The sequence below is a fragment of the Sciurus vulgaris genome, assembly GCF_902686455.1.
Source record: "Sciurus vulgaris genome assembly, chromosome: 7".
NCBI lineage: Eukaryota > Metazoa > Chordata > Mammalia > Rodentia > Sciuridae > Sciurus > Sciurus vulgaris.
Window position 1 is genome coordinate 139,920,209 of NC_136467.1, and position 12,894 is coordinate 139,933,102.

The following is a 12,894-nucleotide window of genomic DNA, read 5'->3' on the forward strand; positions in this document are numbered from 1 at the left end:
AGAAACTAAGGAGGGAATGGGAAAACGATCATTTTTCTTTTCTTCCTCAATTATTTCAGGAATAATTGATTTAATAGCTGTGTTTACTTGTATTGAACACAACCTAGGTCTTTGACATGACCGTAAAAGAGGTTCATATCGGGTGGGCTCGTCAAAGCATTCTTACTAACAATGACCTCTTTGCCTTTGGTGCCTCGCGGCTCCTCCGGTGACTCCAAGAATTCTCTGTACTTGAAACCTACCCGCCGCGGAGGCGACGCCTCTCTGGAGGGGAGGGTGAAAGAAGGGGCGGGCCTATTTAAATAGCCCGGGAGATGCGTCTCCTCATTGGCTGCCAGCCTGTCGGTTACCCAGGAGGGCGGGGAGTCCCGGGGGCTGGAGTGCGGTACCTGAGGTAAACGCGCAGCAGAAAGCCCACGTTGGCCGCTGCGGGGAGCGCAGCTCAGGGAGGCGGGAGACTGCGAATTCCGGCGCCGACGTCGCAGCAGCCGCTCCCCGCGCGATCTCCGTCCCTCCTGTCCCCTCGGCCAGCGGGGTTTTCTGGGCAGCTGGGAGAGCACGGAACGGAAAGCAAGAGCCTCGCCGCCTCCGCTTGGGGAGGCGCGCGATTTTGAGGGGGAGAGACAGTGCCCAGGGCGGAGGGGCGCGGAGTTTGTGAACAAGAAGGAAGTTAAGCCTCGCGGAGAAGGCTGGCGTTTCGGGACGCCTTGTCGTCACAGCCTGGGCCCGGCGGCGGGGTAAACTTCACCGTGGCCCTGCGAACCGGAGAGGGGCGTGCTCGGGGGATGATGCGGAACATCGTCCCCAGCTCGTGAGAGGACCGGCTTCCCCGCCGCCCAGGGCCCTGTTCAGCCACCGCTCCGGAGGGCGCGGGGCAGCACACGTGTGCGGGCAGCGAGGCCGGGCAGTGACCGCGCCGTGACCCGCCCAGGGGCGAGGGCGCCGGTTGCAGTGCAATACTGACTTGGACACACCTGGCCTGGACTTGCGCCTCTAGAGACCTGCGCGGAGTGCGGGGCTCTAGCGATCGCTCCTTCCCCTTCCCTCCAGCCTGGGTTACTGGGGGCTCCCCGGACGACCATGAGAGATAAGGACTGAAGGCCAGGAAGAGGAAGCGAGTCCGTTGAGAGGTGGCGGGGGCTGTTCTCGCCAAGGGCCACAGCGGCCGCTCTCCGGCCTCGCACAGCCGCTCGACGCCTGCGGGGCCCGCTGAGGCGGCCCGGCGAGGCGGGGATGCCGGGGCTGGGGCGGAGGGCGCAGTGGCTGTGCTGGTGGTGGGGGCTGCTGTGCAGCTGCTGCGGGCCCCCGCCACTTCGGTCGCCCTTGTCGGCAGCCGCGGCGGCCGCAGCCGGGGGTCAACTGCCAGGGGACGGCGGGAGCCCTGTCCGCGCAGAGCAGCAGCCGCCACCGCCGCAGTCCTCCTCCGGCTTCCTTTACCGGCGGCTCAAGACGCACGAGAAACGTGAGATGCAGAAGGAGATCCTGTCGGTGCTGGGGCTGCCACACCGCCCCCGGCCCCTGCACGGCCTTCAGCAGCCACAGCCCCCAGCGCTCCCGCAGCAGCAGACGCCTCGCGGGGAGCCACCTCCAGGACGGCTAAAGTCTGCGCCCCTCTTCATGCTGGATCTGTACAACGCCCTTTCTGCAGACGATGATGAGGATGGGGCGTCGGAGGGGCACAGGCGGCATCCCGGGCCCCATGGAGGGGCCAGCTTGTCCGGGATCGGACAACCGTCTGCCAGCGCAGCACACACCCTCAACCATAAGAGCCTCTTGGCCCCTGGACCTGGCGGCGGCGGCGCGTCCCCACTGACTAGTGCGCAGGACAGCGCCTTCCTCAACGACGCCGACATGGTCATGAGCTTTGTGAACCTGGGTAAGAATTTGGGGGTAACATAACGGCGAGAATATCTCCCTCCTTTCCAGTTTCCCGGGCCCGGGGTGGGGGGGGTTGGTGGGTGTGAAGGGTTGGAGGAGCATGCAGATCCTGCCTGGCGCAGCGGGGATCCGGGGACCAGCGGCGGCGCTCCTGCCACCTGCGAGGCAGTAGGAGGCACGTGCGCTCCGCTAGTCTTGGGTCAGGCTGCGCTCCGCTGCGATGTGAGGCGGGGGGCAGGACTAGGCGCGCCGGAGGGCCGGGCTCCGGGAGTGCTACCCTTGGCTAGCATGTCTTCACCAGCGGCCGGAGCACGTTCTTCGCTTTTCTCACTACTGCCCTTCTGGGGCCACGTTAATCCGACTCTGGCGGGAAAGCTTCACCCGAGTATGGCTTCCCGGGGAAGCAGAAGGCTTTTCTTCAGCACGCTTTCCCTTCCGAAATATCTTCTTTAGCCCCCTTGCCTCTTGGAGTGTCAGTTTTCCCACTAAGACTTTTAGGGAGTCGGAGAGGAGTTGAGAACTTTGAAAACTTGATGTGTTTTAAGAGGAATCTACGGTATTGGGAAGGTAGGGCTTTGGTTCCAGAGGAAGGTCCGGTAAGGACCGTGGAAGGCGAGCAGGATCCCAGTTCAACTGGGGTAATCCATCCAGTGCCCCCGCTCTCAATGCCTTTGGCTGTTGTCCCCAAAGGCTAAAGCTTCAATCAAGGCTGCCCAGTCTGCACGGGCGAGAAAGGGTGCGGGGTAGGGTCGGGGTTGGGCGCTGAGCTGGTCTGAGCCCGTTGCCAGGCAACAGAATGGAAATTCAAGGGCGGCTAAATCGGGCTGTGCCACAAATGTTCTGTGGCAATACGGACAGAGTCATATCGACTGGTTTCCCCCTTAAATTTTCCCATCTGTAAATGTGGAAGTTGTGAGGAAGACTCGTTTGCAATCAATGCTTCTGATTTGTGCTTTTCATTCATAAACTGACTCAGTTTAGTGTAGACAGAGGTATCTAGGGGATGCATCCTCTCAGGGAGAACTGGGGATGCAGTAAACACACGCGGAGTAGGTGCAGTAGCGCTGTGGGGTGAGTCTTCACGAGATTCCTGTCCCGTGTGAAACGCGTGGTCATGCCCAGGCACCAGAGTGGGTTAGTAGATACTTGCTAAAGCAGCACACAGGTTTCCAAGCCACGTCAGAGACGTCCGTCCTTTAACTGCCTTATGTACTTGAATGATTCCCATGTAAAATGTCTGGAAGATTTCTTTACAAGTATATCTATGATTCTCAATTCCGCTGAGCTTTGGTGGGGGTTGGTGGTAAAAAGTGAAGCGTAGGATCGAAGGAGGGAGGGGGAGGGTGAAGAGCCTGGAAGATTGGCATCCAAGTGGTGCAAAAATCCTCCTGGGAAATTCATGAAACAGAATCTCACAGGGAGTGGAAGCGCAGGGCCTGCCAATCTGGCTACTTGCACTGCCAGGAGATCTGATTGGACAAGAATTTTCACAATTTATTGAAAGCAAATCCAAGGTTGAGCCACCTCCAGGAAGCAGTCTAAGGAAACTCTCTCTCTTGCCAGTCAATAAAATTTGGTGATGGGGGGTGGGATGGAGTGGAGAGGGGTGGCAGAGGACCAGGGCACTTCCTTATTCTAACTTTTCTGCTTCTCCTCATCTAATAAATTCCACCCCTTATTCTCTCACCCAACACCCGCTTCCCCAAGTTTCCTGACAACTTTTGGGGAAATGTTTTATTGCCTTTTGTGGGGAGACCTAACCTAGATAAAAGTGGAGGAAGACTGGTACTTTCATGGAGAATCATGTTACACTCTTAGAGAAAACAGTTCCTGACCTTGGACCATAGTTCTCATCCTTAGCATCACCCTGCCCCCCCAGGCACTTGTAGAACTCTGGGATGCTGGGGCTGCTTCCTAGACCCAGAGCAATTACATCAGAATCTTTGAGAGTGGGGTTCAGGCATCCTTTCCCTCCCCCCAAGTGCCTTAGATTTTTCTAATGTGCTACCATGGTCAAGAATCTCTGGCACAGAAGATCTTGACGTCTGATGAAATCTGTGTATCATCCCAGTGAGCAAAACTGCCAGACCTTGACTGTAGACTTACCTGAGAGCTTTAAAAAATCCTAGTGCCCAGGCTGTATTCCATCTCAATTCAATCAGAATGTGTGAGGACAAAAGCCAGGAATTGGGGTTTTTTTTTTTTTAAGATGCCCAAATCATTCCAGAATTCAAGAACCATTGCCTTGGGTGGTATTTGAAATTTCAAGAGTGGATTTGAGGCAAGTTTGTAAAGTACAGTGATGTTTATTGTGCTTAGTGACTTCCAAATTTCCCTGGTTCCTTGCTTTTCTGACCTTTTGTGGTCTATGGGTATACACTCCTTCTGAGTCACACTGTTTGAAGCTAGTTGACCGGTCTTGCCAATGGGATGGTTTAACATATCCTTAGGGATATTTTCATTTTTCATAAAGGATTTTTAAAGATCTGAAAAGTTCCAGGAGAACTCACGAATAGTGCAATTTCAGATTGGAGGGGGGGCAGGCCGACATGGAACTCTGACCTAAGCCCCTCATATCCCATCATCCCCTGTCTGACTATAAGTTATACCTATTACGTCCTGGACTCCATGTGGGAATTAAAGAAGAAACCCTTTTGTAGGTAAGTAGAATCCAAGCTGAAAGCCATGCCACCTGCCAATCAAGCAATTCCATTTCATCTTAATCCTTTTAGCAGTGGGAAGGGGAGATTTCACAATGAGAGGCCAAAATGTGATAAAATCTGATTACCATGACTCTGAACTAAAAGATGGACAGTTCACTTGAAGAAAGTAATTGCTTAGTAGTGTGAATTCTCTAAATAAGGATGTGGGGAGAATTCTACAGATGTCTTGATTGATGTCAATGTCATGTTAAATGTTATATTACAGGGCTCATCTATTAAAGAACCTGCAGAAAGACAAATGCTGCAGTACTGTAAATAGAAATACTCTTATCTACTGGGTTGAGAAAGTTGAGCACTGGAGGTATAAGGGAAAGTGTTACATAGTTGTAAACATTCCTCTTCTCTGAGACTGGAGGAATAGTTTACTCATGAAATACATTTAAAACACCCTGAGCTTTGTCATCAGCAGAACTATCAGGAAGTATGAATCAACAGGATGAATCTCTCTCTTGTAGTCCAAATGCTGGTCATTCGACCAGCTCATTGTTGTTTACGTTGCCTGTTTAAAACTCCGTCTGGGTGAATAGCCAGGGATGTGAAGTATAAACCGTCTGCCACTGAGACTGGTCTACAGAGTAGCCTGGCTGAGCTCGTGAACTTGCATGTAATCAGGGACACAGATGCCATTTTCTATTTGTTTTCTGCTAAAAATGTCTTGGCAGTCTAATAAGCACTGCTGCCAATTTGGTGACCTTGGAGAGGTGTCCTGAAATATCCTTGGTCCTAGCTGAATATTCACCTTCTTAGAGAGATCTTCTCAGCCCCTCTACATAAACTAGGGCCGCCCACCCTCTACTTTACCACCCCAGCACCCTGCTTATTTCCTTCCTTTTGCTGATCAGAAGGAGTGTTCTTTTTTTCTCTTGGAATTTGCTTACTCATTTGTTTGTGTCCCCTCTAGGATGTCATCCTTCAAAGGCTGAAGTCTCACTAATCCATCATGATAGCCTGTGCACATAACACAATGCTGAGCACATGACAGGTGCTTTTTAAAAAGATTGAATTAATGAAAATGTAGGCAATATCCTGCATTTTTAATACGGAAGATCTGATTCTTTAGAAATGGCAAACCCAATTTTTATTGAGTAAAAAGTCTGAAGTTCAGACACTCAGAATGTTGAGGTTCATGGCATTGAATGCATATCATAAGGTTCTATTAACATGCTTTTTTTCATTAGATATCCACATGTCTATTAATTTGTATTATGCATTACATGAGAGAGTTGTAACAGTGTTTCTTTAAATCTCTGTATTTCAGACTTCACTTACTCTGAATTAATGAGGTGTTGATCTCCAGATGCTAGGATTAAATGAAGTAAAAAAACTCAAATCATGCTCAGAGAAGGGAATCAGTATGTGTTAGTACAAGTAACAAGAAACTTATTGTACTAAAAATATTGGCAATCTTCTCGACAAAATTACTCCTGGGAAACATAAATTAGAAGAAAAATTGAATACTCCCTACTCATATTTCTAACCAGATCCACAGTACTGTCTTTCCCTCATCAACATAGGCTCAGTAGGTACTATTTTTCATTTGAGCTGCCTGTACTTAAATGAAGATTTTTGTTAGCAGAAAATAAATCCATGCCTGCAAGCTACTCATAGCAAAAATAGTTTGAAGAATTTGCAAGAACTGGGTTCAAAGAAGCAGTGGAAGTCCTGCTAAAGAGATTTAAATGTGAAATTCAGTGGCATTTCAACAAAAAAGTCCTACAAAGTGTTCTTAAACTAAGATGAAAGGGCAAGCAGATATCATTGTTTAGACCTCAGATGGTGTTTCCTTCAGTTGTCCTGCTAAGAATGGGTATAAATCCTTTTTTTAAATGTGCTGAATCATGGTTAGTTCCTCTACTTAAGAGCTCATCTCTGATTAGCTTGGAGGAGGGCTCCCCAGGGATAAGAGAATCTAAGTGGAAAAAACAATGTTCAGCACTTTTTTGGGCATGTGATAACTAAGTTGCATCCCTGTGTCTTCAGAGTTTTCTGCTTTATATGTTAGATTTCATTTTTAGTGCTGGGGATGGAACCTAGGGCCTTGTGCATGCTAAGCCCTGGTTCTACCACTGATCTATACTCCTAATTCATATCCACATTTTACAGGATTATGGGTGGGGACTGTGAATACCTGCTTTAGGTAGTTTAGCAAAGTCAGAGATAACTGCTTCAGCCTCTTTGTCTCAACCCTGTTTATTTAAGAAGCTGAGTTAGAAAAGGAAAATGAAGAGGATGCAGTTTCTTGGGTAATGAATCAGCTTTCTGTAACTTTTTCACAAATCGGCCCTCTGTTGTGTTTCCCATTCTACATCAAAAAGGGAATTATTCTAAAGAATACTTACTTTTTTTTTTTTAATTCTTTTTAGTTGTAGATGGACATGATACCTTAATTTATTTTTATGTGGTGCTGAGGATCAAACCCAGTGCCTCACAGGTGCTAGGCAAGCATCCTACCGCTGAGCTATGGCCCCAGCCCGTTTACTTTCATACTTAGAATAAAGTCATTTTGGTTTAATTTTTCCATTTTGAGCCTGCTTCTCCCCCTCCCTTTTTTTTTCTTGTGAATTTTAGTCAATTCACCATCATCGGTGCTTCTAGCAGTAGACAGAAAAGGAGGAGATATTTTCAAATCAGATCATTGTGTTTTGGTTAGAAACTTCCATTGGTATCTGGTTAAAGGAGTAGAAATCAATACAGAAACACCCTCAGATATGATTAGTCAATTCACAAAGGCCTCATGCTTTGTGAACAGGTGTTACACATTAACACTTCTGTCCCACCCTCCAGAGGCTGCAGTACAAGGACCATGTACCTGCCAGGAAGCCTTGGCCTCAGACTGTCACCCAGGGGCTGATGTGGGGACCTGCTTGCACCCTCTCTTTTGTGTTCCTCACAAAGAAGCAGTGTATGCTGTTGCCCTTAATTCCACTGTTTTTGACATGACGGCTGAGTTAGTTTTATTCAAACACATCTTCTTTTTTCATGGTACCCTTGATCTCTAATTCAGCACCCATCTCGGTTCATCTCTTGCCCTCTGGAAATTTTTGCACCAGAAAATGGTCCCAGTCTCTGTTGAAATGTACGAAAGTGGTGACAGTTGTGTCAAGGAGAAGAAAAACCATCATCATTTTAGTAGAATTTAGAGTTATTAAAGAACCAGTGTTATCAACCTCTAAAGTTTTTTTTTTTTTGGGTGGTGGGGATTGAACCCAGGGCCTTGTGCTTACAAGGCAAGCACTCTACCGACTGAGCTATCTCCCCAGGTCCCTCTAAAGTTTTTGAGAGCACCAGGAATTCTCAGAATCTGAGTCCATCTGCTATCACAGGCATTAGAAATCTACCCACTGATTGCTGGGCATTGAAACTTACTAGATTATTTTGTTCAGCTACCAGGATCTTGAAGGTATTGTTTTATGTAGTTTCTTATCCAGGATAAATATTAGTATTCAGCACCCCATGAATAAAGTTAGACTCCAGAACCTGACTGCGAAAATGGCTACTATTCACAAGGTGATTTTTATGGAGAAACATGTTCAGCAACGATAACTCACTCTGGGTGTATTGGTTGACCTAGTTTGGAATTATTGGTAAATTTATATTGTGCATAGAATTTGGAGCTTGAAAAGTTTTGCATATCATCTTATCTTTTGTGTTTTCAGTTGAATTTGTTAGATTTATTCAGCACACTTTCCTCTGTACTGCTGTTACATCGTAAGGCTGAAGGACCATTCACAGACCTGCCAAGAGGTCCTAGTGCATCAGAGCAGTAGGGCCACTGATCAGGCAGGAGTGGATACTTTATGAGTCATTACAAAGCATGCCAGAGCACAATCCTGGAAAAGAGATGAGGAGATCCAAATCTTCTGAAATTTTGTTGGTTTTCTGTTAGTGAGTAGCATTCTCTCCTAGAACTCAGCTTTGAGAAAAGAAAATGCTATGTATATCTATAAATATCCTCTTGTTCAGTATGCTGAAGGACTGTTGACCCCAGCGAATTGTTTTCTGCTCTGAAACTGAATTGAAAACCACTTTGCTCTGTGTGGCATTGTTCCACTGATATTCACAGGCACGGATTCTCTTCCTGCCCTTCCCATCTCCATTATTCAAGAGATTGGGCCCATAATAGAGATGGTATCTAAATTACATCAGGTAATTCCTTGATGGCTCCCCACGGTCTTGTTATCTCAAACACAGTCCCAGATGACTGGGTCGAAGAATCTCTTCAAACATTTTTGCAGAAGGAGGTTCTGGTTCCTGGTTCCGCGTGAGAGAGGCTTCCTGACTTTCAAGTTCATGGGCATACGCCCTTGATTGCTGATCCTGCTGGAGAGTCTGGGATTGTCCTGGGCTTGAAATGTCTTTGCTCCCTAGTGCTGGTTTTGTGTTCAGATTGTTTTCTCATCATGGGAGAGTTCTGCCCAGGAGGGGGAGGAGTGTAGATTGACAGCAGGCGGGGACAGTGCCCCTGGGGAGAGGCCCTCCAAGCTGACCTTTGTTATCCTCAGAGCTCCTTATTATCACTCTGTTGCCACTTACCCTTTCACCTTGTCCAGAATGTGACTTCCAGCCTGCAACATCTGCGTTTGTTGATTGTTGTTCCTGTGTTTACAGTCTTGTTGGTTTCCTGTACATGAACATGGGCTGGAAAAAAAGTTCCAGTTTTTTGTCTAGTCAGAGGATGAGCCGACTATGTCATCTGTGGGTGTGCACTCTCACGTGTCCATGTGACCAGGAGATTAAAAAAAAAAAAATTGACTTTGCTTCTTTTCCCTCCCTTCTTTTAAATCTATGAGTTACATTTAAATAGTCCAAAGTTTGAATTTTGTAAACCATGAAATGAAGGACTAAAATTTTTTACTTTATTTTTTTTTTCTCCAGATTTTATTTGCCTACTCCCACAGCAGAATGAGTTAACAACAGAGAAGCTGTACGCTTTAAAAAATCAGGGTTTTTGTTTTTTAGAGCAGTTTTAGGTTCATAGCAAATTTGAACAGAAGTTTACAGAGATTTCTTTTTTCTATTTGTTCTGATAGTAGAACGTATTTTGACATATTATACATACACGGAGTATAACTTCTCATCCATCAGATTGTACGTGATGTAGAATTACATTGGTCGTGTAATCATATGTGCACATAGAATAGTAATGTCTGATTCATTCTATTATCCAGAGATTTCTTCCATTTCTCCTGCCCTTACATCTACTTAACCTTTCCTCTTATCAACATCTGTGACCAGAGTGGCCCATTTATTAAAATCGATGAACATGGATTGATACATCATGATATCAAGGGAGACTACAGTTTACATTAGGGTTCACTCTGGATGTTCATTCTGTGGGTCTGGACAAATATATCCACCGTGATAGTATCAAACAGAGTAGTTTTACTGTTCTAAATGCCCACTGTGGAAAGCTATCTATTTAACAGGGAAAAATGAATCCATAAAAATATAAAAATCCAAAATACGCAGAGTTTGGGACAAGAGTAATAAAATTATTTTGTTGAATAATACTTCGTTTCTGGAATTTTACCCCAGTGGTGCATAAAAAAGTAATTTTGATTGTCCGTGACAAGGTGGGGTCTTATTTTATAGTGCTTCTATGTGTTGACAACAAATTCATCAGAAATCCCTCTTTCTTTTTTTAAAGTCTAGGAGTTAAAAATTTTTTTTCCTCCACATACTTCTAGTGAGGTGTCTGTCACCATAGTACCTAGACAATCCCTCAGGCAGAGACATGAGTGATTAAATTTCTCCCTGGCTTGTGCCTGTTTGATCCATGCTCGGCAGGATTTGAGGGAGTAAAATAGAGAAGCCTGAAGAATGAACAAGAATTGTTGGAATTTTGTGCTTGTAAATTATTAAAATTAGGGGGGTATTAGGGAAAGAGTGAAATATGTTTCCTTCCTTTTGGAAAACATATTGAAATGGTGTGCCTTTAGGATTGAGAAACAAACCAAAAAAAAAAAAAAAAAAAAAAATCATACTGGTTCTGGAGGCAGGATGGGGGAACTTTCAGACACTTCCTCAGAGAGATTGTTGAGAATTGAGTAAAACTAAATTAATTTAGATTCCATAAATTCAGAGGTCTTTGTAAAGAATATATATAGAATAGACTTATTTTCCTTTGAACTGTTTTCCATGACAAAGGTTGACATGGATTAATGAGGAAAAAAACCAGAAAAGACAAAAGAGTATAAACAAGAACCATGGAAACTCTAAAAAGTGCTATTGAGCACATAGCTTGTAATTCATCTGAGATATGTGGTGATGTGTGAGCATTCCTTTATGGATGTTGTACAAGTGAGACATTTTGTGAATTCTCCCCATCTCTGTGTCAATTACCCACCAGAATGAGGTATTTTCTCACAGAATTTTAGCCAAATTGCTCATCTTCCTCTCCCACCAACTTTCCTCACCTGTACAGATGAAACCTCTTCAAAATGGAACAGCTTGGGGCCATGACACCATCAGTGGGTTTGAGAAACTCAACTTTGTCCCAGACATCTGACTTGGAATGTGCCGTGGTTTAATACCTCTCTGGGTGTTAGAAATTTAATCAAGCAAAAAAAGAAATCATACTTAAGGGCAGGGCAAAGGCTGGTGGAGAGGATAGTGAGTCGATCATAAGGGCCTTTAGTTGAAGATATTTGGATACCTGTACTTCTCCCAGATGGCCATGGAACGGGCATTAGCATTTCTAGGGGGACTGTTTAGGGCAGAGCCCTCTAATATCCACTTTGGGAACACCTCTAGAACATATCGCCCTTTGGTTACTTCATCTGCTTAACTGAAGTTGTTTGATTCTATCATTTTATGCACACGTGTGTCATCGTCGTAAGATGTGGAGTCCAACATGGTGGTAGGGGTGTAAGTGGTACCCAGTGGATGTTAGTTGCTCTGTTTCTTATGCTCTCATTGTCTTCTCTTCTTTTCCTCCATTTAACAAATTTGGCAACCTCAATGCATTCATTTCCTTTTTTTTAATGTGTTTTTTACCCATCATTTTGGTGCCTCTGTCACCAGCAGAGCAGATTATACACATTGCCATAGAGTTCTGTACCACAGGAATGAGTCATCTACCACTATTATGGTTAAGTAGTTAGTTTTCTTGATGATGCTAGAAAGTACTTAAGTACAGAGTAGAGGAAAGAGCACTTGATTATTATCCAGGAAGCTTGAATTGAACCTCTAGTGTTAGTAATATCCTTCCTATAATATCTTGTTCAAGACACTTAACTAACTTTCTAGTTTTTTTTCTTCTCTATAAAATATGAGTGTTGCACTAGATCAGCATTTTCCAGAAAATGTCTCATGAACACTGCTTTTTCAAAATGTTCTGCATAAAAAGATCATGGAAGCACTTAATAGTCTGCTCTTGTCTTTGAGATTTACATGTCTGTCAGCATGTTAGAACTGTGAAAAGGCTGGCAGTAGAGACGTTGCTAACTTCTTGTAATAGTTTTCTTTTTGAACTACTTTTGCTTCATAACCCTTTATTGCTGAAAGCTTCTTGTGTCAGGCCTGGCCTTCTGCCCCAATTCCTGGCCCTGGTTATTCTTGTGGAGTATGGTAGACTACAGATGCCACTGCCTCCTGTGGCTCCAGCTCTTTCTGGGTGGCCCACCTGTTTCATCTTCCCTTGGTGAACCTTGGATCTCTGCTTCCTCTCTAAGGGCAGCATGGCTTCCTGATATTGCTAATTCATGGCTTGCCACTCCATACTTTGCTCATCTGTTGAGCTCTCCCACTACATGTCACCAGTTCTCTGTATTAAATACCCTGTGTCGGAAACACTGCGGGGTTTCTTTTTCCCTCTTTGGACCCTGTATTTGTCAGTTTTCCATAATTACAACAAATTTCTGAAATAATCAACTTATAAAGAGAAAAGGTTTATTTTGGCTCACAGTTCTGGAGGCCCTGTGGCTAGGCAGCATATCATGGCAGGAAGCATATAGCAGAGCAAAACCACTCAGTTCATGACTGGAGAACAAAATAGAGGAAGAGAAGAGGCTGGGATCCTATTATCCCTTCAGGGGCACACCCTCAATAATCTGAAAACCTCTGACCAGGCCCCACCTCTTCAATGTTCTACCACCTCCCAGTAGTGCCAAGCTGAGAACCACGCCTTCAACAGATGGACCTTTGGGGGTCAACATTCCATATCTGAACTATAGCAGACCCAGAAACTATATTCTCCTAATTACCTGGAGCACAGCTGAGCAAACCCAGACAAGATAATGCTTAGAACTCAATTCTAGAGTTCCTTTCTGTGTTTCTCTGAATGTCTCTTTCT

At 45.4% G+C, this 12,894-nt stretch overlaps 1 protein-coding gene across 1 annotated transcript in view; it reads left to right on the forward strand.

The window, feature by feature from the left end:
* The first annotated feature begins 374 nt into the window (after positions 1 to 374).
* BMP6 (bone morphogenetic protein 6) overlaps positions 375 to 12,894 on the forward strand; it is a 156,110-nt gene continuing 143,590 nt past the window's right edge. Inside the window, exon 1 of the mRNA XM_079147535.1 lies at positions 375 to 1,876. Coding sequence (XP_079003661.1) covers positions 1,234 to 1,876 — 643 coding nt within the window. The 5' untranslated portion in view covers positions 375 to 1,233. The remainder of the gene's footprint in view (positions 1,877 to 12,894) is intronic.